Source organism: Protobothrops mucrosquamatus, unplaced genomic scaffold, assembly GCF_001527695.2.
Source record: "Protobothrops mucrosquamatus isolate PMUCROS unplaced genomic scaffold, P.Mucros_1.0 scaffold19, whole genome shotgun sequence".
NCBI lineage: Eukaryota > Metazoa > Chordata > Lepidosauria > Squamata > Viperidae > Protobothrops > Protobothrops mucrosquamatus.
This window is the reverse complement of record NW_015386404.1, coordinates 745,169-772,362: the sequence shown is the minus strand read 5'-3', so window position 1 is coordinate 772,362 and position 27,194 is coordinate 745,169. Positions and strand designations below refer to the sequence as shown.

At 44.0% G+C, this 27,194-nt stretch overlaps 1 protein-coding gene across 1 annotated transcript in view; it reads right to left on the bottom strand.

The window, feature by feature from the left end:
* Positions 1 to 27,194, bottom strand: part of LOC107282917 (vascular endothelial growth factor receptor kdr-like) — a 184,503-nt gene that overhangs the window by 11,207 nt on the left and 146,102 nt on the right. The window contains exons 19-28 of the mRNA XM_029283103.1: positions 25,004 to 25,120; positions 17,716 to 17,804; positions 16,221 to 16,386; positions 15,805 to 15,902; positions 13,870 to 13,992; positions 13,105 to 13,216; positions 5,720 to 5,819; positions 4,501 to 4,606; positions 2,470 to 2,594; positions 1,095 to 1,173 (exon numbers count right to left, since the gene is read on the bottom strand). Coding sequence (XP_029138936.1) covers positions 1,095 to 1,173; positions 2,470 to 2,594; positions 4,501 to 4,606; positions 5,720 to 5,819; positions 13,105 to 13,216; positions 13,870 to 13,992; positions 15,805 to 15,902; positions 16,221 to 16,386; positions 17,716 to 17,804; positions 25,004 to 25,120 — 1,115 coding nt within the window. The remainder of the gene's footprint in view (positions 1 to 1,094; positions 1,174 to 2,469; positions 2,595 to 4,500; positions 4,607 to 5,719; positions 5,820 to 13,104; positions 13,217 to 13,869; positions 13,993 to 15,804; positions 15,903 to 16,220; positions 16,387 to 17,715; positions 17,805 to 25,003; positions 25,121 to 27,194) is intronic.

Here is a 27,194-nt window from a genome sequence, read left to right as displayed (position 1 = left end):
GCATTCAAAATGCATCTTTACCACCAAACGACGACTCTTTAAATGTCTTCCTAAGCTGTACTGTGGAACATTACATCTGCTGTATGATTAAACCCAACGGACTAAAGCTGATGTGAGATTTCCCTTGCCTTTGCCTGGTATCCCAACTTGCAGTTAGACATAATGTGTTAAACCTCAATGAACGGCCCCAAATCTGGACATTTGGCAAGAAACCATCATCACATTATATGCCTATCAAATATGATACGCTTTGAAGTTCATCAGAGTTGGAACAAATGTGACAGCCTTCTGATGCATTTTTTCCCCATTTTGAGGTTTTCTCTCATTTTTTTTTCTATTCGCCAATATCCAAGGAAGAATTGGTTGGAGTAAGAAAATAAGTAGTGCCTTTAAGACTAACCAACTTTATCTGGGCATAAAATCTATGAGCAAAAAGCCTGTCAAATGCACTGGGGCAAAACCCCACTCTCTGATAAGTGAGCTGCTATTCACGAAGAAGTTAATTAGCCTTAAAAGTGCTACCATATTCCATGTTTCTCCTGGATAATAGTGGCCGATCCTTTCTTCTCCTTTTCCATCTCCCCAGATTTGCTCACTTGGCTGGCAAGTTTACCAACCTATTATACTGTATCTTACTGCAATAGCACTTAGACTTACATACCGCTTCACAGTGCTTTACAGCCCGCTCTAAGCGGTTTACAAAGTCAGCCTATTGCCCCCAACAATCTGGGTGCTCATTTTACCGACCTCGGAAGGATGGAAGGCTGAGTCAACCTTGAGCCGGTCAGGATCGAATTCCAGACTGTGGGCAGAGTTAGCCTGCAATACATTCTAACCACTGCACCACAATGGTGCTCAATATGGCAGGATAAACCCATAAATGACAATGCACTTTGTCTGAAAAATATTGGGTACATTATGCGCCTATTGGTAATCTGTATCACTGGATAACTTCAATTGTTTGTTCCTTTTCAGGTAGTTATTTACATTCAGGGATGGATTTCCTAGCTGTTTCCTGCTTGCAGATCTTCCCCTTAAGAACAGTGGCTACTTTCAGGTGGGCAGTGAAAAACACAAGTCTGGTTCAAGCTCACCTCATGTATCATCTTCCCCTTCTCTACAGGCACCTCATCAAAGGTCTTCACACTGAGTGGCCGGTTCTTGGAGTTAATGCTGGAAATAAAGAGGAGGTAAGATTTTCGGTTGCCCACACATGGCCATTAAGGGGGGGGGGATGATCTTTTCTGTCCATTCATGTGAAAGTAAGATACCAGAAAAAAGATGATTAGGGGGCTGGACATGATAGCAGGGTTCCAATATTTGAGGGGCTGTCACAGAGAGGAGGGGGTCAACCAATTTTCCAAAGCACCTGAAGGCCAGACAAGGAATAACGGATGGAAACTGATCAAGGAGAGATTCAGCCTAGAAATAAGGAGAAATTTTCTGGCCGTGAGAATGGTCAACCAATGGAACAGAAGTTGCCTTCAGAAGTTGTGGGAGCTTCATCACTGGAAGCTTTCAAGAAGAGACTGGACTGTCATCTGTCAGAAATGGTGTAGGCTCTCCTGCTTGGGCTGGAGGTTGGACTAGATGACCTATAAGGTCCCTTCCAACTCTGTTATTCTATTCCAGGGGTCTTCAAACTTGGCCCTTTTATGACTTCAACTCCCAGAAGTCATAAAAGGGCCAAGTTTGAAGACCCGTGTTCTATTCTAACAAGCATTCTGGTCAGTCCCCTAATCATCTTTTTTGCTCTTCTCTTCACTCTTTCTAGAGTCTCAATACCTTTTTTGTATCCTGGTGACCAAAACTGGACTCAGTATTCCAAGTGTGGTCTTACCAACGCAGTATATAAAGTGGTAAGACGTCTCATGATTTTGATACTCTCTCTCTGTTGATGCAGCCTAGGACTGCATTGGCTTTTTTGGCAGTTGCAACACAGTGCAGGTTCATATTTAAGCCACCTGGTATGTTCTTAGGAATAAAGGAAATAGCCAGTAAGAGTCTTGGAGAAGCTGCAAAAATACAGTGGAGGCACAATTTAGTTTCCACTGCTATCCACCTTTCCTTCCAGGTGCTTACTTTGCTCTGTGGAAAACATTAATCCATTAATTCCTTTGGAGATGCTGCAAAAAAGAGGTGTATTTCTACTTCTATCACATCCAGAACTTTTAGGGCTTCTCTGATCGCTTGTTACAATGAGATCAATGGCTGTGCCTCAGTATTGATTAAACAAGGCAACATAGGGGGAATTTTGAGATTTTACAGGCTATCCTAGACTTTTTAGTAGACATATTTTCACAGTCTACAAATCTGGGCTTTCACATCTATTCGCACCAGTCTAGGAACAATAACAGACTCTTTCAAAAGATGAGAAAAAGTGGAAACAAACGAAGAACAGAATTAATCAATAAGACAGTTGTTTCTGGTTGGGAAAAGTTTTTTCATTGCTTGAAGTTGCTTCCTTACCTTGCTTCTATAGCACTCCAGCGGTGAATGAAGTTGCTCACGTTCTCTTCCAAGATGCAGATCTTCGGGTTGGACTCTCCATCAGGACACAAGGTAATGTTCAGTGGGATATAGTCTTTCCCATCCTTGGGAAAAGAAAAAAGGACAAGCTGAGGCTCATTTTTCTTTCTTGACTTCAGAAATCATAAACGGTCACATTCCTCTGATTCTCTTAGGAGACCACTTTACCTGAAGCCTTCAGGAGATTAAATTTTTCATTTTATCTCTCTGGGACCCAGCTGTAATATTTTGGCAATGCACTAGCCAGAGTATTTTGTCCAACATACACTTTTCTCTGAGTATTTCTACGGTTATCAAGAAAGTTTCCAAGAAGATCACCTAACTGGCTTTGTGCCTAAGGCAAGGCTGGAATTCACAATCTCCCACTTTCTACACCGATGCCTTAACCCAGGGGTGTCAAACGCAATTTCATTGAGGGCCGCATCAGTATTGCGGTTGCCCTCGGGGGGCCGGATGGGTGTGGCCAGGGTGGGTGCAGCCTACTGGGTGGGCGTGGATGCAGTGGGTGTGGCCTACTGGGTGGGCGTGGCCAGCTCTACATCGTTCACGTCAAGGGTGCCTGTGGGGGCCTGGGCAGGAGTGGGACAGATCTGAGGGTCTCTGGCAGAAGGGGGTGGGACCAGGGCAGAGCCTATCAAGCCGGATATGTGACGTAGGCGAGGGCCATTTGCTGGCCACTTCCAGGCGATGGTCCATTTCTTCATTCCTCACAAAGGGTGACCCCTCCCCAGCATGCGCCCAGGGGGTGGGGCCAATGCGACAGGGGCTGGTTCCTTGCTGTTTCCAGACGGCCTTGTGGAGCTAAGACTGAATGCGTTTCAGCATAGATGGCAACCACAACATTGTACATTGGCTCCTGGCTGGCCTGGGGCAAGGCCAAGGCAGAGGAGGCCGTTCCCTCACTGTTTCCAGGATGGCTTCGTGGGCCACATGAAACCACTTTATGGGCCACATCCGGCCCCCGGGGCTTGTGTTTGACATGTCTGCCTTAACCAAACTGGCATATTTGGAGCCTTAATCCAGATGTTCTAAATTTCAGCTCTCATTATCCACAACTAGAGGTGATGGGAGTTATAATCCAAGAACATCTCAAGGGCCCCAGTTTCTGTATGCTGCCTAAACTATTAAATTTCTTTGCTTCCTTTCCCTTGTGGTTCCTTTGCTCAACATTTATCTGTTAATCTTCCAAGGAGTTGAATGTAGAGAAGTAAAGCTTGGACCAATGGGCATAGAACATCAAATCATAAGTCTGGAAGGGATCTTGGGGGTCTTCTAGCCCAACCTCTGCTCAAGGCAGGAGAACTTATCCCTTCCCAGTCAAATTGTTGTCCAGGCTATTCTTGAAAACCTCCAGCGATGGAGCACCCACAACTCTGGGAGGGAAGCTTTTCCATTGATGAATGATTCTTACTGTCAGAACATTTCTCCATACTCGTAGGTTGGATCTCTCCTTAAGAAGCTTCCACCCATTACTTCTTGTCCTGCCCTCAGCTGCTTTGGAGAATCAATCAATCACCTTTTCTCTGTGACAGCCTCTCAAATACTGGAAGACAGTTATAATGTCCCCCCTAATCCTTCTCTTCGATAGGCTAGACATACCTAGTTCCCTCAACTGTTCAACAATCTTGAGAAGTAGATCAGACTTAAGAAGTACAAGGGCATCATGTTCAATTGGGGACACTGAGGTTGAAGCTCATCCTAGCACGTACATAGTCCCTATGTTAGCCCATTGAGAAGAAATCCAGAACGTTAGGTGCCAAACTAATTATTCTTTGCTACGTTTCTTTCATATTATTTAGATACCAGCATTTATTTAGCTGTTTGCAAGACTCTTAAGAAGCCACACATGGTCCCCCTTATTTATCCAATTATAAAACTTGTCCTTTTAAAATTTAACTTGCAGGAAGAGCTTTTGCTTCCATTTAGTCGAAGCGTTTTCCACCCAAAGAGGACCATTCTCCTGCATTTTACCTGCTGTACATTTGCCTGGAGCAGATCCCCTAGACGTTCCACAAGGTTGGTAAAAGTGGGTCTCTCGGTTGGGACACTGTGCCAGCAGTCCAACATGGTCTGGTAGCTACAGGGGATTAAAAAATGGTGATTGAATTTTAAAACTGACAAAGAGCTATCAATCCATCCTTCTACTCGCTAACCCTGTGCCCTGTTGGGCCATCAGAATTTATTTTTTCAGATGAAAGAGAGGCCAGCAGATAATGTTTCAGTCAAAAATGTCCACTCGGTGTGGCACAAAGGTCCTTCTTAACAGCACGGCTTTGATGAATTAACTCAGGCAGGCAGTTCTGCAGTTCAGGTGTGGCACTGGGAAGACCCACTGCCTTTAAAAAGGAATATGATGTTATTATTAATTTATCAGCAACCCATTTTCCCAACAACTCTAGAGTCCCTGTGGATTTTACTCTGCTAGTTGTTACTGACTACAGGGGGTGCTGCTCATCTCTGTTTCAAGGCCATTGAGCCAGCACTGTCCGAAGACATTTCCACAGTCAGGTGGCCAGCATGACATCATGAAGCGCTGTTACCTTCCCACAGAAGTGGTATCTATTTATCTACTCGCATTTGCATGCTTTCGGACTGCTAGGTTGGTGGGAGCTGGGGTAAGGAACAGGAGCTCACTCCATCACGTGGTGCTCGGGTCTTGAACCTGGGCTGCTGGCTTTCCAGCCAACAAGTTCAGCATCTTAACCGCTGAGCCACCACACCGCCCCTAACAACTCTGGGCAGCCTATAATTAAATATAGAGGAAAAAGTACTTGGTTTGAATGGCGTTTCCATCCAGTATACCCAAATGTTTTCAGGGAATTATTTAAAAGCAAAAAAGTATTGCCCATTTTGTCTGACCTGGACTGAGAAAACCCAAAGCTTTCCAAAACGATTTTTGGGGAGAGCTAGCTTAGGGAGAAGGAGACTGGGTGTAAAGAATGGGCACTTCGTGCCTAACTATAGATTCTGGAGTTGCTTCATGCACACAGCATTTTGTGGGTCCTGAGTCTGTAGGAAGAGATTTATCTTGAAAAAGAATGAGAAGTGACAGAAAAGTAAGGTATCAGACAGACCTCAGAAGAAATGAAGGCTCTTGAAGAAATAAAGGCACATTTGTTGTTCTGTACTTGGGGGAATTATGGGGGAACAGAGCAATGTAAAACATCTAGAAATGGATGGGAAAGCTTACATTTCTGGAGTGGAATACTCTGGAGACCTCATCCGTGTTCCTTCCTTGAGACGTCGACAAAAGTCCTCATCAATATGGACTCCTGGATAAGGAGAAGCTCCTGCAAGGATAAATATGGAGCAATGAGTACCATTCAGAAATACAGTTTTCTTGTGTCTCTTCCAGAGATTCTATAATCATAAGGGAAAAGAGCGTGTGTACCACGTATGTATGAGTGTGTGTGTGGGTCTGTGTGTGCGATACGTTAGACCAGACATATCTAGCTACTCTCTAATAAATGAGGACTGGAATATAATTTCCAAGATTGCATATCCATAAAGCTTTTTCCTGACATTAAACTTGGTTAATGATATCCTAGGTGAATATCCTTGATCATGCACTGATTCCTGTTAAAGGTTTGACACCCAGCTACTCATCATTGGCATGGCATGATGATCTATAGAAACAATAAAAAAATGTGAATGCTTAGAATTTGACTGGAATAATTTGTTGTACATCCTATTTTGGCTTTCTTTAGCTGTAGAAGAGAGAGAATCTCAGTACAGGCGTTTTCAGCTATGTTTCTATCGGACAGAATGAAATGTATGCTTTGGAGAAGATTAAGCTATTTCTTGAAAGCCTTCTGCTATGAAGTCAGGGACAACTGCAGAAGCCCCCCCCCCCCCAAAGTCAAGATGGCCTTCACAATGTTGACTTTATGGCCCCCTTGTGAATGCCCCAGATGGAGGGAGTGATTGATGCCTCCCATAGATCAGAAGTATGTATTGTTTTTGCAAGTGATGGGATACACTTAACATTTGAGTGAAAAGACAGGGGCTGTACACTCAAAAATTGGGTGCTTTTAGAAAACTAAATTTCACTTATATCTAATTCAAATCAAATACAGCACTGATGATGTTACCGAGTTTGGGTAGTGAAACGTCTGCGAGAAAACAAGCAAGCTCAGAGAGCAAATCAAATATAGTTATTAAGTTTACTCTGGAATCATGTCTAATGCCATCACTTCTTTTGGTCTCCTTTTTTTGCACACCAAGGCGCTTCCAGGTTGAAAGAATTAATCAGTGACATCACCATTGTCTGGGGGATGCCCAGCTGGGGGGTTCTTTCATGTCTGCGCCAGGAGCTGGAGCGAAGGACGAGAGCTCACCCCACACCAAGGGAACACTTGTTCTTGAATGCAGTCTTGCTAACCTCCACCCAGCATCCTAACCATCAGAGTTACCACTTTCCTCTTTGGTCTCATTAAAATAACTACTCGTTAACTTTGAGGACTTTCTGACATTTACCCCCAAGATCCTGGGAAATTGTAATGGGCTCTAGAGTCTCATATGTACAAGCCGATGATGCATTCACAAGAAGCCAGTGCAGATTGACTTCTTGAGAATGCATCCTCATTCACAAGAATCATTAAATTTAATCATCATTAAAGGCCTGGAGACTAAAAATATGAAGAACGGTTGCAAGATTTGGGTTTGGTTGGTCTAGAGAAAAGAAAGACCAGGGGGGACATGACAGCAGTATTCCAGTATTTGAGAGGTTGCCACAAAGAGGAGGGAGTCAATGTATTTTCCAAAGCACCAAAGGGCAAGACAAGAAACAATGGTTGGAAACTGATCAAGGAGAGAAGCAACCTGGAATTAAGGAGAAACTTCCTAACAGCGAGGACAATTAACCAGTGGAACAGCTTGCCTTCAGACATTGTGGGTGCTTCATCACTGGAGGTTTTAAAGAAGAGACTGGACAGTCATTTGTCTGAAATGGTAAGGGTCTCCTGCTTGAGCAGGGGTTGGACTAAAAAACCTCCAAGGTCCCTTCCAGCTCTATTCTGATTCAGATATTTAGAATAGAATAGAGCTTGGAGGTCTTCTAGTCCAGCTCCCTGCTCAAGCAGGAGAACCTATGCCATCTCAGACAAGTGACTGTCTAGCCTCTTCTTAAAAATCTGCAGTGATGGAGTACCCACGATTTCTTTGCAGCAAGCAAGCAAAATGACCATCTTATTCCCTAGCCTTTGAGAGAACATGCTCAGGAACTAAACATGGATTGTTCCAGAAACTTGTGAAATGCCAAATCAATAACTACGAATCAATAAGAAGTTCTGACAAATGGTCTGGGCAGAAAAGCTGTAGAAAGATAAACTCCGGTGTCAGCTGTCAGCACTTTGTTATTTGAAATCTTGCAGAAGAGGGATTCCTGCTGTTATGACACTGAACAAAGATGACAAGGAAACCGAAAAGCATATTGATATATTAGCCTAATACAAATGTCAAGGAGGAGAAAATCCACACACTTTGAAAGAGCTGAGCAAATTTTAATTCAGCTTGACTTCCTTGAAAAATAGAAGAAAGAAAGAAAAAGCAAAGAACGGTAATCCAGATCTCATTTTGGGAGCCAGTGTCATCGCTGGAAAAAAATTTCCACAGGAATCCTGCTGTTACTTTCATTGTGCAGATTTTCTACCATTTATACAATTGATGGTGCTGACCCGTCTCAGCCCAGCTTTTGCTAGATTTTCATCAGACGTTTCTGTGTCCATCAGCAAATATTTCATTAAAAAAATGCAACAACAAATGACATATTGTAGGCATTTGATAATAGCATGTACATATTAGTGGAAGTAGGCCTTGACCCAAAGGTGTTTTTTCAGGAGGCAACTGGACTTTCTTGTTTTTCCTTTGAAGACGTTTCGCTTCTCCTCCAAGAAGCTTCTTCAGCTCTGACTGGATGGTGGGGAATGGAAGGGTTTATGTTCCTTGCAGACAGCTGGTCATTTGCATTCTTTTAGAGGGTCGTTGAGGCCACTTGGACGTTTGTCTGTGTCCTCAGGGTCACCTGAGTGGTGCAAACGGGTGTGGAGCCTTCTTGGCTGCAGGATGCTTTCTGCCCTGGGTCCCTTCCTTGTTGAAGATGGGCACACAGCTGTTTGGATTGAGTCTGTGTTGTCTGCATCTCAAACTAAAGTGCAAATGGTTCCTGTGGTCTGCAATGATTTCTGAAAATCTGTTCATATTCCAGCACCATTTGAAGGGTGTTCATCCCAAAGTGCAGAGCTAAATGTCTAGACCAGGGGTAGGCAACCTTGGCTCTTTTATGACTCATGGACTTCAACTCCCAGAACTCCTGAGTCAGCCATTCGTAAGCTGCTTGAAATGAAAGGCAACTGGTTGAACGAATCCTAACTCCCACATGCATCTTGTATTGCTATAAAAAGTTGTTTCTTTTTATTTTCTAAAATACAGATGTCTAAAATCATGTCCAAAATGTACATGGGAACATATATATTAGTTGACGTTTGCGACTTCTTATATCTGTCATCAAGATGCACACACAAACACACACATGAACGCACAAGCATACTGTACATATACGTGTGTAAGTTTTGCCACTGTAATACTTTAAGGCATTATTTATTTTTCCATTTTGAGAACTTAGCTACTATTTAGAGTGAAGGATATACTGCACGAAAGGAAAAAAAAAAGTCCACCTCTGGACTTCCATATGACATCAGTTGTTGGTGTGCCTGGTTAAGATTTTTTGACAAGGGCTCTGTTAATTTAAAGTCTCTGTTAAATCTGGCTTTGTCCCTGGTGAATTTTTCATTGGCCAGATGGCTCTAGAAGTTGGCCACCCCAATTGCATTTTGGATTCACAGAAAAGCTGATTATAATACTGTAAATGTACAGCTGTGGCCTCTTTAATTGCTTGACTGCATCCATGCAACCAATATTAACCAATAAAAAAAACCAACAACCCCTCAATCCCAAATGCTTTGTGGGATAGCCAGATAATGATAAAATAACAGTCAATTTAAGGGAGTGAAAGCTCCTGTTGCATACTTTGCTTTTCTATTTCACAGTCGGAAATCTGTCTCCTGATAGCTAGCTTCCTCATCAAAAGTTCATAACTAGCTGATTAAGCTCTAGCTTCGTAATTGTCTCAATTCCTCCATAGCCCCCCTAAGGAGGTGCAGAATGCCCTTCTTTCATAATCTGGGCTCCCTGAAGCTAAGAAGAAAGTGGAAGAAGATTTAATCTGTTTTTAATGCAAATGGAACCTCAATTGAGGGAACTCGGTAGGTTTAGTCTAAGGAAGAGAAGGACTAGGGGTGATACGATAACAGTCTTCCAGTACTTGAGGGGCTGTCACAGAGGGGAAGAGGTTGACTTATTCTCCAAAGACCTGAGGGTAGGACTAGAAGTAACAGATGGAAACTTATCAAAGAGGGATCCAAACTAGAATTAAGGAGGAATTTCCTGATAGTGACAACAATTAATCAATGTTTGCTGATGCTCCTTCCTTGTCCTTCTTCCATCAAGCAGACTTGGGCTGCTTCATCAAATGTTTTTCCTTCCTTTCCATTTTGCACTTTAGCCTTGAGGGGGTCCCAAGCAGAGTTCTCTTCCATCCCCCCCCCCCGCTTCCTCATCCATGCTTGCATGTCATCACTTAGGATCAACGGAAGGCAACCGATCACTCTAAGTAGGACAAATTATCAAATCCACCCCAGGGTCTTTGGTCAAGTTGGATGCAAGAAAGGTCGTTAAGTGGGGCAAAACTCACTAAAGAAATGTCTCGCTTAGCAACATAAATTTGGTCCTCAATTGTGGTTGTAACATGAGGATTATCTATACATTCATTTAGTGACCATTCAAAGTCACCTACAAAACTGAAACTTGGGTTACCACCATCGTCACATGTCCTTTTCCTGTTGTTTGTCCTGCCACCTTTCCCTTCCTTCCTCAGTTTCCCCCCCTATTTTTAGACTGTGACCCTCAGGGAGGCAGGAAGCCCAGCTTCATATTTATTTATTACTTTCCTTCCTTGATCTGCTCAAGCTTATAATTCAAACTCCCTTCTAGATGATTATCACCTCCAGTCTGTGAATACATTCGGTGGAGGAATCGGAATAGATCAGCTTCACTGCTTGCAGTCTGTTGAAGGATTTAAATCCATCGCTCTCGTTTGCTTGATATTTGCAACTTGTTTTTGAATGGGACTCACTTTTAATTATTTGTTCTCCTGAATCACCCAGCCTTGTTTCTGGGAGATGCTAAATGAGGGGGGTCTGAGGGGAGGGGACAAAAAGGTAAGGATGGTTCCTGTGATCATCTGAAGGCAGGACAAGAAGCAATGGATGGAAATTAACCAAGGAGAGAACCAATAAGGAGAAATTTCCTGATAGTCCAAACAATTAACCAATGGAACGGCTTGCCTCCAGAAGTTGTGGGTGCTCCATCACTGGAGACTTTTAAGAAGAGACTGGACAGCCATTTGTCCGGAATGGTATGCCCCCTTTACAACCTGTGGACTTCAACTCCCAGAATTCCTGAGCCAAGAACCAGAACTGAACATCGGAGAACCCAGCCAGCAAACTCTTGACCTTGACCAGAACACTGGTGCACAAAACCTAATAGTAGGAGCTCAGGATGTTACTAGACTTTCCATCTCATGCTAAAAGGTATCTTTGGGAAACTCCTCCTAAAGTATGCAGCCAACAGGATGGGCGGCTGCCGCCGTTTCTCACATAATGTACTGTATTTCTAACTTATATGCTGGTGCTGACAGGAAATATGTCTCTTGGAGACGTGGAAGAAAATGTCCATGCTGGGTTTAGTCCTGGAGCAGCGGAATCCTCTACAGTTGCTGTTCTCACGTTCCTTTATTTGTAGACAGTCTTCAAGTTATGACTGCAATGGAAACTGCCCATTTTGTCATAAGTTGTGACAGTTGTCAAGCAGGTCAACCAAACAACCGATCTGACTTTATCACCTTTTTTGTGATGGTCATTAAATGGACCAATTGTTCTCTATGGGTTGATTTTACTGGAAATTGGAAGTACAGGCTGGTTTCTGCCAAAAATCTCGTAAAACCCAGTCACGTGACCACAGGATGCTGCAAATGCAAGCCGGTTGCTCAGCATCCAAAATATGGCCACAACTGTGAAAAGGAGGGGCAGCCATCAGAACTTTAACTCCAGGGAGATCTATCATAACATTGACGAGTTGCTAAGCAAGCAGTGGTAAGTCAAGGACCACCTTTATAAGATGTTTATGGAGAATCTCAGTCATCCAAGTCATGGTTTGTCCCAAAGGTGCTTTTCAAAAGGCAATTGAACTTTCTTGTTTTTTTTTCCTTTGAAAATATTTTGTTTCTCATCCAAGAAGCTTCTTCAGTTCTAACTGAATGGTGGAGAATGGAAGGATAAATCCTTCCATTCTCCACCATTCAGTCAGAACTGAAGAAGCTTCTTGGATGAGAAGCGAAATGTCTTCAAGCAAAAACAAAGGAAGTTCAGTTGCCTTTGGAAAAAGCATCTTTGGGACTACCTGTATTAGAGTTATGTCCCTTTTTCAGGAACACATCCACCTTTCACCTCTATAGCCATTCGCTCCCTTGTAGCCTCTGAGGTTTTCACCAGCCAGGTCCAGACAAGTCTTAAGATTTGATTGCTGCCAAAACTGTTGGTGCCAGAAGTAATAGTTATTACAAGGCTGTGCCTTAGTTTAATTGCCTTTGATTGCATTGTTTTGCATTGGCTGTGCTGCTATGGTTCCCTATACAGTAATCAGGACCCCTTGCCTGAAGTGGTTTATACATTTCATAAATAAATAACAATTGTTTGGTTAAAAGATTACCCTTGACCCAAGTCAGCCCTATAGGTGAGGCTGGATTCAACTTAGATTTCTCTGCTGCTAGTCCAATATCTTCAGCCCCCTCCCACGTTGGAACTGTAAAGTGGGGATGTGCGCAGCAGTTCACACTCATCAAGTGCTCCAGGTCAGGAATGAATGAAAGAAGCTGTTGACAGCAGGTTGGCTGCAACACAGATTTTGTTGCCCTTATAAGGCAAATATGCTTGCCTTCTAGAAAAGGGCCTGCTTAAATAATAAATGTGATTTAGGATCCAATCTGGCTCGGTTTAGTTTTCCCAGCTTTCAAATTTGTGTTGGAGCCCATCTATATGGAAACTTCTCCCTCTCCAGAATGTCTGCTTTGGGTTATTCTATGAGCCTGAGGACTTAGCAGCACAAGGAAACAAGAGCCAACAACTTAATAATCGGCCATCAACAACCCAATCAACAACTAAAAACCCAGGGACCACATAAATACTATGCATAGAATAGCCCAAAGCACACATTTTGGTGAAAGAGAAGTTCCCCAAGGATCCAGCACAAGTCCAAAAGCTCAAAAGACTAAGCCTCTGGTACCAGTGACCGACCCAGATTGGATCCTCCAACATTATCCAGGGACACACATATTCACCTTCATTCATGGTTTAATTTGTTCAATTTCCAGTAGTAACTGTCCCACTCTGATATCATTTCATGACATTAAGAGAGCATACTTCTTCTACTTAAAATCAAAGCAAGGAAAAACAATCTTACCCAGGGAAAATATTTCCCACAGCAGCACACCAAAGGACCAGACATCACTCTGAGTTGTGTAAATTTTGTCAAAAATTGCTTCTGGAGCCATCCATTTCAGGGGCAGCCTGGCCTGGGAAAGGAAAGAAGCACAAAGTTGCTGTGTTATCCAAGATGGACGGCCAGACAAACGTACATTGTTGCGTGTTACAGCGCAAACTCAACCCCTTTTGTATTTGCTTGTGACATTGTGATGCAAGTTAAAAAAAAGGTGGAGCTTGTGTTGCAATGGTGGGTAGTGCATTGTATTTTAGATGGTATCCTCATGATTAGGAAAGAAGATCGAGTTGTGTTACCAATCTGAATTGGATATTAAATACATTGATCAAAGCATGTGTATCCTATTCAATATCATAGGGGTGGGGGAGGTGGGGAGCAGGGATGAATAACATTTGTGATTAATGATGTCAAAGGAGATCAGATGTCAGGCCCCAAGAATCAAGAACGAAACACAGAGTTATTTCTGGGCAGTTTCCCTTATTGTTCTCCACCTATAGACAGAATCTTGCCAGTCTAAAGCAACTATCTGCTTAACTTCAGATATACTTTGGAACTGCTAGAGAGGAACCATTTCAACCCTCTTCCTTGCTGATTAAACTTTCCAAGGTCCTCTGCCTCTTTGCTGCATGGAAATCAGCCCCTCCCTCCTAGGAACCCAGCCCACATTCCACCACATGAAGGGCACAACTGGGAAAAGGGTCTTACAACACCCAGCCCCATACTTACATCCCCTTTCCGCACATAATCAGGATCTTTGTATATATCTCTGGCCAATCCAAAATCGCAAATCTTCACCACATTATTTTGAGAAAGAAGAATGTTCCTGGCAGCCAAATCTCTATGTATGCACTGGAATGAAAAAAGAAATAAAAGGAAATCAGGGGAAAAAAAATCAATGACCTTTATCTATTACCAAGGAAAGATGGTGGCCTGAAAAAGCTCAAGAGGGTGTCTCTGACTGTTCAACTGGAGCCCTGGCCATTTTCACTGGTGCCACAGATAAAATGGGATGTGCTGAGATCACATACTTATGGACAAGACCTCGACCTTTTGATTCTCTACTTCCAAGGATGTCCCTGTTCATTTCTGCAATTTAAAGTTCTCTGGCGTCATATGATGTCTTAGAGAACTGAAGGAGGACCATCAGGTAAATTTTGACTATGGGTTTGTGGAAGATCTTGTGCTATGTGATGTTCCACAAGCATTAAACTTGGCATGTTTCATAAGAGTCCAGAATGGGTTGGTTGGATACTGTGGGACAAGTTGCCTATGGAGATTCTCAGTCATCCAGGTCATGGTTGTTCCAAACATCCCTTTTCAAAAGACAACGGGGCTTTGTTTTTCCTAGAACAGTGATGGCGAATCTTTTAGAGACTGAGTGCCCAAACTGCAACCCAAAACCCACTTATGTATCGTCGGGTGCTGGGTAGGCGTGGCCCATTGGGTGGGTGTGGCCCATTGGGTGAGTGTGGCCTGTTGGGTGGGTGTGGCCCGTTGGGTGGGCATGACTGTGGTGGTAACGGCAGACTGGGTGGGACTAAAAAGTTCAATCAATTCCAACTTTGCGAGATCTTTTTTTCCCCCGCAAGAAATTGAAATTGATTGACTGATTGAACCTTTTTTTTTTTTGCACACAGTGGCAGAGGCCTAAAGCGAAAAGGTTTTATAAAATCCAGATGAAGGTCTAGGACTGGGGTGATGGCATGCGTGCCCACAGAGAAGGCTCTGCGTGCCACCTGTGGCACACGTGCCATAGGTTCGCCACCACGGTCCTAGAAGATGTTCCGCTTCTCATCCAAGAAGCTTCTTCCAACTTGTGGAACAAGTTAGGAGTAGACCTACCCAGTGCTTTTTTTGTAAAAACAAAAGGTGACGGAACTCACACATGTCATACAACCCGCCTTGCCTACCCTACAAGGTTACATCCAAAAAAGGTGCCGGAACTCCGTTCTGGGCGTTCTATGAGAAAAAAAGTCCTGGACCTACCTATATTTGGGTGTTATTTTTTGTGTAATTTTTAGCACTTCCTTGAATTCTGAATCCCTATGAAGCACTAAAACCTTTCCAAGCAATAAATACCTTCAAAGGGCTCCTTTGATACCTCCATATAAAAAACAGGATTGCATTTTGCTAATTAAAATTTTATCACAACTTCTGAATCTCGTTCCATTACATCCAGCTGATGGTTATATAAATAGGTTTTCCCAATACTTATTAGTTCTTGTCTGAACCTGAAGAATAGAACTCCAGTTGTTCTACTCCTGCTTTGTTGGAAATGTTGGACGGCATTAAAAAAAGATCACCCATAATAATAAAGCACTGGAAATAACAAGAGGAAAATCAGGATCATGCCTAAAACGGTTATGGATGATCATTGGCTGGCTGGATGTCTAATAGCCCAGTAAATGAATGTATAATGATTGAGATGAGTTCCCAAGCCCATTTTAGTTTAGGCCAGCATAGTCTTTCTCAACTTGGCATCTTTCAAGATGTATAGAGTAGACTGCAACATCCTGGATTTCCTAGTCAGGTTTCCTGTTGCTTAGAATTCTGAGAGTTGAGATTCATACGTCTGGAATTTTGTGACATTTGGGAAACACTAACTTAACTTGTTCTGTGAACCCAGCCATCATTTTTGACACCTCTTGCAACAAGACTTACTTTTCTTGAGGCCAGAAACTCCATGCCTTTAGCTACCTGGAAGCTGTAGCAAATCAAGTCCTCCAAAGTCAGAGGTCGCTTGTAAAGATCTTCAGCATCTAGGACAAAGCAATGGATGATCTGAGCTAGGGATGCAAAGTAAAGACCCACCTACTTAGAGGATGACCAGAGATCTGTATTGAGGTCTCCTCCAGCCCTATGATTGTATATTCTGTGTCCACAAAAAGGCTAATGTAGCAAGCTCAAAGCTACAAAATCAGATGGCCCATCTTTGCTAAGAATATGACCAAGAGGATGTGGAGGTTTTTAAATTTCCCCCACACATTCGCAGATGGAGCAGTCCTGGTATAGACCAGAAGGAGACAGATCTCCAGAATTGGAACTCCAAAGAGACCAGAAAGTGGGTGTTCACTGACCTTCTTCTTCTGAATCAGAATCTGTGTAACTCTTGTCTTCAACAAATCCAGAGCTGGCAGAACTGCCCGTGCTGGCCACGCTTTCGAGACGCCTCTTAATGAGCTCTGTTAAGTCACTTATCGACTCCTTCAGTCCTTTCTCTGAGCAGTCTGAATTTTCTGGTGACTGGGGATGAAAAAAGACCTCTTAAAGAAGCCCGTTATTACTCACGGGGCGGGTTCAAACAACATGCTAAAACGGGAGACCGAGGTTCACAAAAGACATTGGCAGTTTTTGCATAACATGCTATGTCCATTTAACTGAGTCACGGTTTGCTTATAGCACATAAATCAAGCTAGCACCACACTGCCCTGTCTTCAAACTACACTATCCATTTTTTCATTTGTTAGCCACAATTTAATTAAGCATGAGGGCAAAGTCCCCCAAAAGATTAATCTTTCATTTTGCATAAAGGTCTCCCTAAGGATCTCCTGCTTGAGCAGAGGGCTGGACTAGAAGATCTGCAAGGTCTCTTCCAGTTCTGTTCTGATGCTGATTCAAATGTCTAAGAAATGACATACATGGTTGAATTTGGTCCCTGTAACTCCTCTGCTCCACGAGCTGCATTGGCTGTTGGTCTGCTTCTGGGTGCAATTCAAGGTGTGGGTCATCACTTTTAAAGCCCTATATTGCCTGAGTCCAGGTTACTTGAGGGACCATCTCACCCCATTGGGATTGGCCCATCCTATTTGTGCCAACAGAGCAGGCACGCTGAGGATCCCATCAGACTGATTATTCTGGCTGGAGGGATCCAGGAGGAGGGCTTTCTCTGCTATTGCTCCTGCCCTCTGGAACATCTCCCCCCCCAAGTAAGGTTAGCCCCAACCCTCCTGACACAAAGAAGAGGAGGTCAACTTATTTTTCAAAGCACCAGGAGGTAAGATGAAAAACAAGGAATGGAAACTAATCAAGGAGAGAAGCAACCTGGAATTAAGGAGAAACTTCCTAACAGTGAGGACAATTAACCAGTGGAACAGCTTGCCTCCAGAAGTTGTGGGTACTCCATCACTGGAGGATTTCACAAAGAGACTGGACAGCCATTTGTCTGAAATGGTATAGGGTCTCCTGCTTGAGCAGGGGGTTAGACTAGAAGACATTCAAGGTCCCTTCCAACTCTGTTATTCTGTTATGCTGCCAGTTGGCTCAGGGTTCCAATCACACTGGGGCTAGTTGATTGATTAACAACAGATCCCACCTCCCTCCCATGCTGCTCCCACCCTCCCCGTCTTCAAATTGTTTTGCACTGTTTGACTTGTTGTGCTAACTTTTTTATGTTTTTAGTTTATATAATTTTATCTTCTACGATTGTAAGCCATCCAAAGTTAATTTGAGGTAAGATGGGCAGTCAATAAATTTTACAAACAAACAAATTTATTCAAACCCAGTCCTCACTTGGACAAGCAATAAAACCCTTTTCCATCTGAAGATTTTTTAAAGGAGGGGCACATCGTTTACCTTGCATATAATGAAATCCCCTCGTTTCCCTCTCAGGTAATTAGACAGATTTCCATACTTGCAATATTCTACAATGACCATCAGAGGACCTGCAGACATGATCAAAAGAAAGTTCACAAAATGATAACACGTGGGAACATCGCAGGAATAAGCAAAAGCAAGTAAACATCTCCCTTGCAAACACAGAAGGAAATGGGCAATGGATAAAAGAAGTAGGTCAGAAAACTGGGGCCAGGAAGTGAGAAACACACACTGGCTAATGGCCACATTTTCTGGTTAATGGGACAGACACCAGCTTTTACTTGCTGATGGGTGTTTGTGCAGATGTTACCCTGCTCCCTGCTATCCCTGTTAGCGATTAAAGATCTTAACAGTTTGTCTCTCCATCCTTCTGAACGTGCCTCCTTGCCCCACTAACAGCAGTTATGAGATTAATTACCACCATTAGTTGCCATCAAAGACACCACCGTTTCCATTAATCAAGAGACTAACGTCAGAGCTCGGCCTACATATAAGAGCTGTTTAGCTTTGGCCATTCTGGACTTGGTTGCTGACTTTCCCACATCAAACAATGCCGGGTAAATCTGAAGAAGCAACACAACAGAATGTTATGCAGAAAGTCGGGCAGGTTAAGCATCATGGATGTCTTCAAGCTTGAAATGATTTTGTTAAAAAGAACAAGCTCTGCCTCTTTGGGGCACACCTGCAACATTGCAAGGGACTATGCTGAGCTCTTGGGAAGCAACTGAGATATAAATATAATCCTCTCCCCTCCCCTCCCTTCCCCTCCCCTCCCCTCCTCTCCTCCCTCTCCCCTCCTCTTGTCTTGTCTCGTCTGGTCTCCTCCCCTCCCCTCCTCCCCCTCTCATATTGACAAGAACTTGCTTTTCTAACCGTGGTCAGCAGAGATCCAATAACCCCCTCGGTGATGCCAAGATCAAAGCCAACATGTATTTATTCTTTCATTTATTTATTTCTGTGCTGCCTTGGAACATCGTGACTCAGGATGGTTTACATAATAAATCAAAGCAAATCAGATGCAACCAGAGTTCCAAAGGCAGCTGCCCCCAAAGCCTGTTTGAGGAAGATGGTTGTTCCACTTGACAAAAAGGTGGGTCACCTCGATTCTAACGGTAAAAGGAACTTCTAGAATGGGGTCATCAGGGCTGAGGATCTTCCCATCCCTGTGCTATCACGAAGACTTAAATGTCTTTTTTTCGGTGGCTTCAAGTCAGTCTTGATTGGTGATGACTGCTTGGACTAGTCCCGGGATCTTTTCTTGGCAAGATTTCAGAGGAGGCTTGCTATTGCCTCCTTCCTAGGGTTGAGAGTAACTGACTGGAGTAACATCAGCCAACTGGTTTTGTATCTAAGTCAGGACAAAACTCATAGTCTCCTGGTTTCTAGCCCAATGCCTTAAGCACTACGCCAAATTGGGTCCTCAAATGTGTTATAAAGAAATGACAGCGGGTAGCAGCCTGGAAATCTTGCCAGGAAACCCTCCTATGCAGCTTAGATTAGGAGGTTCAAAAGAGATTGATGGCCAACCCTATCCAAAGCAACTTAGCAATAGCACTTAGACTTACTGTACATACCGCTTCACAGGGCTTTGCAGCCCCTCTCTAAGCGGTTTACAGAGTCAGCCTGTTGCCCCCAACAATCCGAGTCCTCATTTTACCAACCTCGGAAGGATGGAAGGCTGAGTCAACCTTGAGCCGGTCAGGATCGAACTCCTGGCAGTTGGCAGAGTGAGCCTGCAAATACTGCATCCTCACCACCGCGTCATCAGGGCTCATGTCCACCGTGGTCATATCCATCTCACCAAAAGGATCAAGTTCAACTGCAGAGCTGTTTAACTATTTATTTACTAAAATTTGTACAATGTCCAAATCTCAGCAAATTGTGTCTCCCCCCCCATTCTACCCATATCACATCCAATCAATATTTCAAAGGAATGATCTGGAGCCACGCGGTAGTCGTATGGGAAAAGATTGACAGCCCATCTGTCGTAAAGCCTAGTTTTCTTCTTGGTTTTCTCCTTATAGGAGAAAAAAAAGCTCAGCTTCCTGAAATCATGTGAATTTTTTTTTGTTGTTGCTTTTTCCCATTAGCAAATTGTCCATCATCAGGGAGGTCCAACCTGAGCCCCAAGGCTTCACATAAACCCTGAACCTGCAAAGTCAGTTGCCAAATTGGAATTTAAAATGTGATAGGTAAGAAAATGATTAAATGCATGCCTGGAGAATCATTTCCACATAACCATCAAATCTAGTTTATGTTCTTTTCCTATTGACTATTGCAGAATGCATCTTACATTGCGTAAGCCAAGTGCAGCCTGAGGCATGAAAAAAAAAAACCCTGCTTACCTTATCTAGCTCATATTTTGATTCTTATTTCTTTGGTTTGCTCTATTTCCTCCCTTGCACTTACCCTATTTTGCTTTTTGAATGTAACTTATATAAAACTCAGGGCCAAGTCTTTCCTAACGTGGTGATTTTAGTGGAACTCCATTTAATACTAATCATCAGTGCTTACTTCCTCCTATTTTGGTCAATCCAAAGCCACGATAGCTACTGCTTTATTTCCCTGTTTTTCTCATCGTTTTGCATGATAAATTAAAAGTAATTTTCCTGCATTCTAAATCCTCTATGAGTGAAACTCACCACTGAGACCAACATCGTGACTTTAATTAAACACATCCTGCAAAGATTTTGGGAACGCCCCAAGGATTCTTGTTGGTGGTGGCAAGAAGAAGGAGAAAACAAGATTTTGCACTGACCCCCCACCCCCCAAAAAAAATTCAGCGGAGGTTTCTCAAAATAAAGTATCTTGGTGCCCATATATTTTCTTATCATATCTTGGTGTGCAGAGAAGAGCAACAAAGATGATCAGGGGTCTGGAGGCTAAACCATATGATGATTGAGGGGACCAGGTATATGTTTAGTCGAACAAAGAGAAGGTTTAGGGGTTCCATGCTAGCTGTTTTCCAGTACAGTCACAGAGAAGAGGGGATTGACCTGTTCTCCAAAGTACCTGAGGTCAGGACAAGAAGCAATGGCTAAAAGATCATTAAAGAGAGAAGCAACCTAGAACTAAGGAGAAATGTCCTGACACTGAGAACAATTAATCAGTGGAACGGCTTGCCTCTGGAAGTTGTCGGTGCTTCATCACTGGAGATTTTTAAGAAGAGATTGGACAACCATTTGTCTGAAATGGTATAGGGCAGTGGTGGTGAACCTATGGCACGGGTGCCAGAAGCGGCACTTAGAGCCCTCTCTGTGGGCACACATGCTGTTAAGTCCGGAAAATAATGGCGAAGGAGGCAATGCATGTTGCTAACAGACCTTTATTCTCACTCTCTTACAGCTAACAACCAACAAGAGCAGAGGCACGCAGACCTCTATTTATACCCCCGGATCCCTGGACAATTCCAACCAATAGCAGGCAGTCTATTCCCGCCTTGCGCATGTGCGCAAGGCCGGCGCCGCTCAGTCTGGTCCCGGGCAGCTTCTGCAAATGCCTGGGACTCTTGCATCGTCCCGAGCCTGCTTCTGCAGGCTCAGGACACAACACCTGCCATTGCCCCAGCCTTGCCTCTGCCCACGACCCCCTCCTCACCAGCAGCCTCCCTGGAGGAGAGTCGCCCCCAAGTGTGGCCCATGCGAAGCAGCGCAGCCAAGGACATGGCAGCCAGGCAGCTTAGACAAAACTCTGCCCTCATGCCCCAACGTGCACAGTTGATGCTGCAGTGCGTGGGCAGAGGGCGTGGCCGCCATGGTGCTGCTGGGCCCTGGAGGAGGTGAGGGGCCCTGTGGTCAGGCAGGGTGGGGCGGAATGGGGGTGGGGTAGGGGTGGAACAGAGGCAGGGCAGAGGCAGGACGGGGTGGAGCAGGGGTGGGGCCAGTTTTTGGGCACTCGGTCTCTAAAAGGTTCGCCATCACTGGTATAGGGTCTCCTGCTTGATTAGTAGTACAAGAAGTACAAGAAGTACAATTAACTAATTAATTTAATTTATTAATTCCAATCAGTGGAATGGCTTGCCTTCAGAAGTTGTGGGTGCTCCATCACTGGAAGTCTTTAAGAAGAGACTGGGCAGCTGTTTGTGTGGAATGGTATAGGGTCTCCTGCTTGAGCAGGGGGCTGGACTAGAAGACCTCCAAAGTCCCTTTCAGCCCTGTGATTCTATGCTCTACGTCCTACCTTTCTTCTCTTCTAGAGTTACCAGCTTTGTGCTGGACAAAGGAGTCAATTATAGCTAGGCATGCAATATACTTGTATTCCATGACTCATTTCTTGATAGAAAGTAATTAGAGGAACTCCCCGCCCCCCCCAAGAAAAAAAAACCACAGTTGGAATAGCAAGTCAGCCCTCTAGCTTGGCCCATTTCTCCTGCTTCCTTCCACCCTTACAATGCCATTGCCTGCCATAGTTGTCTAAATCTATCATTTTCAAAAGGAAAATCATGTCGGGGAGAAAATGAAAAATTATTATTACACACCTCCATTCTAGCCTAACAGTGGGGAATCCCAGTTCAGTCTATCTGTGAAAGTTTCTATGTATTTAAAGGAACTGAGATTAAAAGAATCTGCGGCACAGAATGCAATTGTCCTACGGCCACTTTCTCTGCAGCACTATTTACCCAGCTGGATCTTGACTGCAATCGTGAGATGTTCGTTCAGGTACAGCCAGCCTCATAAATGCTTCATGAATGCTTTATAAACAACGGGGGCTGCATTTTTATGGTGCTGTGTTCTGCCTGTGCTTCTTGGATAGAAAAATTGGCACGTGTGTGTTTATGTGTGTGCAACAGGGGAAAATATGCTTGCCTCCAAATACGTGCGGTCGCTTAGTTCTACTAAATCTTCCAACTTCAGCTTCTTTGAGGGTATCCTGAACGAATTATTTTAATCCTAGATACAGTTTTGCTTTCCAGTACAGAAAATGCAGAAGCCAATCTGTCAAACTGGGTAAAATCCTGTGTGAATTAAGTTATATATTCAGTGATGGGATTCAAATAGGTGAACAACCGGTTCCCTGCGTGGATGCCACTTCCAGAAGTCCGTTCTGGGCCTGGGCAACAAAAAATTAGCTACCGGTTCTGCCGAAGTGGAGCGAACCGGCTGAATCCCACCACTGTACATATTATATCTTGATATATATCAGTGATGGCGAACCTTTTAGAGACCGACTGCCCAAACTGCAACCGAAAGCCCACTTATTTATCACCGGGTGCCAGGTGGGCGTGGCCCATTGGGTGGGCATGGCTGTGGTGGTCATGGTAGATTGGGTGGGTGTGGCGAAGGTGGGCATGGTCACCTCAATGTTGCTCGTGGGGAGGGATGTCTGTGGGGGGTGGGCAGGGTTGGGGGAGATCCAGGGGGTTTCTGGCAGGTGGGGCAGGAGGCAGGAGGCTTGTCCTGCAGGGTGAGGTGAGGCAGGGTGGGGGTGCCATTGCCATGGGGCAAGGCAAGGGCTGGGGTGGCTGCTGCCTGACACCATCGGCCCCCGCACAGAGAGGCCAGTGAGCGCCTTGGGGCCGACGGTGTCCGTCAGCGGCCACAGTCTGCCGGCCGCTCAACTGGTGCACTCTGGGGCTCCGCAGCCCACCGCCAGCAGTTCAAAGAAGCCGCCTCTGAGCTGGATGGCCGGCCGACAGCTAAGGAGGCGATGCAATGGGTCGTGCCCAGGAAAAGGAGAGCATGCGAGGCCAGGAGGGATGGGACGGGGGGGAGGGAAACCAGCCGTGCCGGGATGTATCCGGCCATGTGGGACCTCGTCAAGTTAGCAGGCGGCTGGTTGAAGAGGGACAGTTGCCATCTCCAGGGCATGGTGCACGTGCCCACAGAGAGGGATCTGAGTGCCGCCTCTGGCACCTGTGCCATAGGTTCGCCACCACTGATATATATCTTGATTCAGACAGGATTTTGTGAATTTGTGATATATATATGAGCCGTGGTGGCACAGTGGTCAGAATGCAGTATTGAAGACTATCTCTGCCCACTGCCAGGAGTTTGATCCTGACCCATTCAAGGTTGACTCAGCCTTCCATCTTTCTGAGGTTGGTAAAGTGAGGACCCAGATTGTTGGGGGCAAAATGCTGGCTCAGTAAACTGCTTAGAGAGGGCTGTAAAGCACTGCAAAGCGGTATAGAAGTCTAGTGCGGAGGAAGAAATAATAAAAAAATACTAGACTGTGCAGAAATGGACAGACTTATTTTGAGATTGAAAGAAAAAGAATTTTTTTTTCCAGATTTGGGACTTATTTTACCAATGGTTGGAGAAATGAACTAGGGATTAGGAATTTAATTTGTATTAGTGAATGATGAACTCAGACAACAGTTGAATAAGCACTGTTGAATTGTATTAAAAAATCAATAAAAACTTAAATTAAAAAAAGTCTAGTGCTATTGCTAGCTTCCCTGCCTTTCCCATTTCCTTCCTTCCTTCCTTCCTTCCTTCCTTCCTTCCTTCCTTCCTTCCTCCCTCCCTCCCTCCCTTCCTCCCTTCCTCCCTCCCTCCCTCCCTCCCTCCCTCCTTTTTCTTCCTACTTTTGCTGTGGTGATGCAGTGGTCAGAATGCAGTATTGCAGGCTAACTCTGCCCACTGCCAGGAGTTCGATCCTGATGGGCTCAAAGTTGACTCAGCCTTCCATCCTTCCAAGGTTGGTAAAATTAGGACCCAGATTGTTGGGGCCTATAGGCTGACTCTGTAAACTGCTTAGGGAGGGCTGTAAAGCCCTGTGAAATGGTATATAAATCTAAGTGCTATTGCAATAAGGAAGGTCTATCAGAAAAAAAAAATAGTACAGGCTTCTGACTTTTGTAGAGATAGGCCATCTTGTGCTTTCTATATCCAAGGGAGTTTTAATTTGCTGTGGGAGGTGTAGTCCAGGACAACTGGATGGCAGCCAATTGCTTCCCTGCCCTGTATTACATGCAAGAAATCTTTCTGGTGCAGTTGAGGTGGTCACACATCACCTGAATATAGTTTAATTCATCACCTATAGGGAGAATCCTCCTTTCAGTACAGATTTGAGGACTAATGTCTAAGTTCTACCTTAGTCATTGAAGCTACCTGGGTGATTTTGGGCTAATCACTCTTTCTCAGCCCAAACCCACCTCACAATTGTCGGGAAAATTGAAGGAGGAAGGTGCTTTGGATATGTTCGTTGCCTTGAGTTATTTGTAAAAATAATAAAGGCGGAATACAAATAAAAGTAAACAAAAATTAATATGAAAGTTTGGGGTTTTATCTCAGGTTACAGAACCAAGGAATCAGCTAACACTCACCTCCAGGCTTGGTACAGGCCCCCAGTAGGTTGACCACATTTAGATGATGTCCAATATGGATCAGGATCTTCAATTCCGACATCAGGGCCTTGCACTCGTTGGTCGTTGCACACTCTGCTTGAGAAAGAGGACACAAGCATCTTTACACAACAGGATATCAGCAACAGGAAGAGTCGAATCCTGTTTACGTTTGAAAGGGAAGCAAACACCGCCATGGGAAAAAACAAAGGATGCCCTGATCTCTTTTAGGGTCTCTGTGTATTATTTCTCATCAGATTAAGGCACAATTTCCTGCCTTGATCTTCTCAAAGGTTCTTATCTGCAAGGAGAAGTTGAGCTGTTTTGGAAAACCTTCTCTGCTCCCAATTTCCTGCTAGGATAGCACAGTAGAATGTTGACCATGTCAACAATCAAAGTTCTAAAAGTTGCTGCCACTTTTTGTCCCCTAGAGGTCTATATAATCTGGATGGATGGAGATACCCAAAGCATTTAGATCAAAGGAGAGACTTGGTTTTAAAGGTTGTCTTGAAGATCAGGATGATGAATCATTCATAAGGTGGATTAAGACTCAATCTTGGTGGAAAGGGGCACCAATTTCATTCATTGCTTGAATTTTATTAATTATTGCTAATACAGTCCCATAGTGGTTTACACTACAATTTGGCTTCTCTTCATTTACTCTTGAATTAAATCTCCTTCATTGCATTCCATTGACATGATTAATTTTTTTTCTTCTCCATTCAAGTTTACAGTTCAGTACTACCATCCAGAAGAACTTTGGGATTCCATCCAAGGCTTTGAAAGACTAAATGCAGGCTCAAGAACTGAAGTTGGGTATGTCTACTAGCAAGAGATGGCCATAATAGTGCAACTTAATTAAGCAAAGGGAGGAGGCCATTTCAAAATGGAAGGATAAGAAGAACAGTTGCAGGAATTGGGTATGTCTAGTCTAGTGAAAAGAAGGACTAGGGGTGACATGATAGCAGTCTTCCAATATCTGAGGGGCTGCCAGAAAGATGAGGGGGTCAACCCATTCTCCAAAGCCCCAGAAGGCAAGACAACAGACAGTGGATGGAGACTAACCAAGGAGGGAAGCAACTTAAAATTAAGAGAAACTTCCTAACAGTGAGAACAATTAACCAGTGGAACAGCTTGCCTTCAGAAGTTGTGGATGTTCCATCACTGGAAGAAACTGGACAGCCATTTATCTGGAATGGTACAGGGTCTCCTCCTTGAGCAGGGGGTTAGACTAGAAGACCTCCAAAGTCCTTTCCAATTCTGTTATTCTGTTTTACTCTTTTGGTTCCTGGCATGTTTCTTTCACTCTGTCTCTCATCCTCTTTCTCTCTTTCTCTCTTTAGAGGTTTCTCCTTGTCTGTCTGCTTCTCTCCATGCAGGAAACTTGAACAAATTGTTCCTTTTTTCACTTGTAGAGAAAATTGCTTACTTGAAAATGTCCTTTGAAATTAGATCAAAAGCAGGCTGAACTCAGGCTGAGGAGTGCACCAATTATACACCTGTTCTTGGATTTAAAATATTAGCACTTAATAATTCTGGCAACATAATCCCACAATAGCTCTGTTTCCCACAATAAGGATTGTTCAGACTAAGGGCTTCCAGGAAAGAGCCGGGAACAACAGCTGCTGAGAACTACTATTTTCCTTGGAAACATTTCTCAAACAATTCATATATTTGGCAGGTTGTAGGATGACTTTTTCCAAGGTTCTTCCATGTGGGATGGTTCCAAAGCATGGAGAAATATGTGGGAAGCACCCTTGAAAATAGTACTAAATAGAGAATAGTGGATATTCCTGATGGTCTTGGAAGAACAATTGAGTGTTCGAAGAAATTTGGATCATACATAAAAGGATAACAGAGTAACAGAGTTGGAAGGGACTTTGGAGGTCATTGAGTCCAACCCCCTGCTCAGGCAAGAAATCCTATGCCATTCCAAACAAATGACTGTCCAGTCTCATCTTAAAAGCCTCCACAACTTCTGGAGGCAGGTTGTTCCACTGATTAATTGTTCTCATTGTTAGGAAATTTCTCCTTTGTTCCAGGTTGCTTCTCTCCTTGGTTAGTTTCCATCCGTTGCTTCTTGTCCTGCCTTCAGGTGCTTTGGGGAATAGGTTGACCCCCCCTCTTCTCTGTGACAACCTCTGAGATATTGGATATTAGATAAGGATGAGGA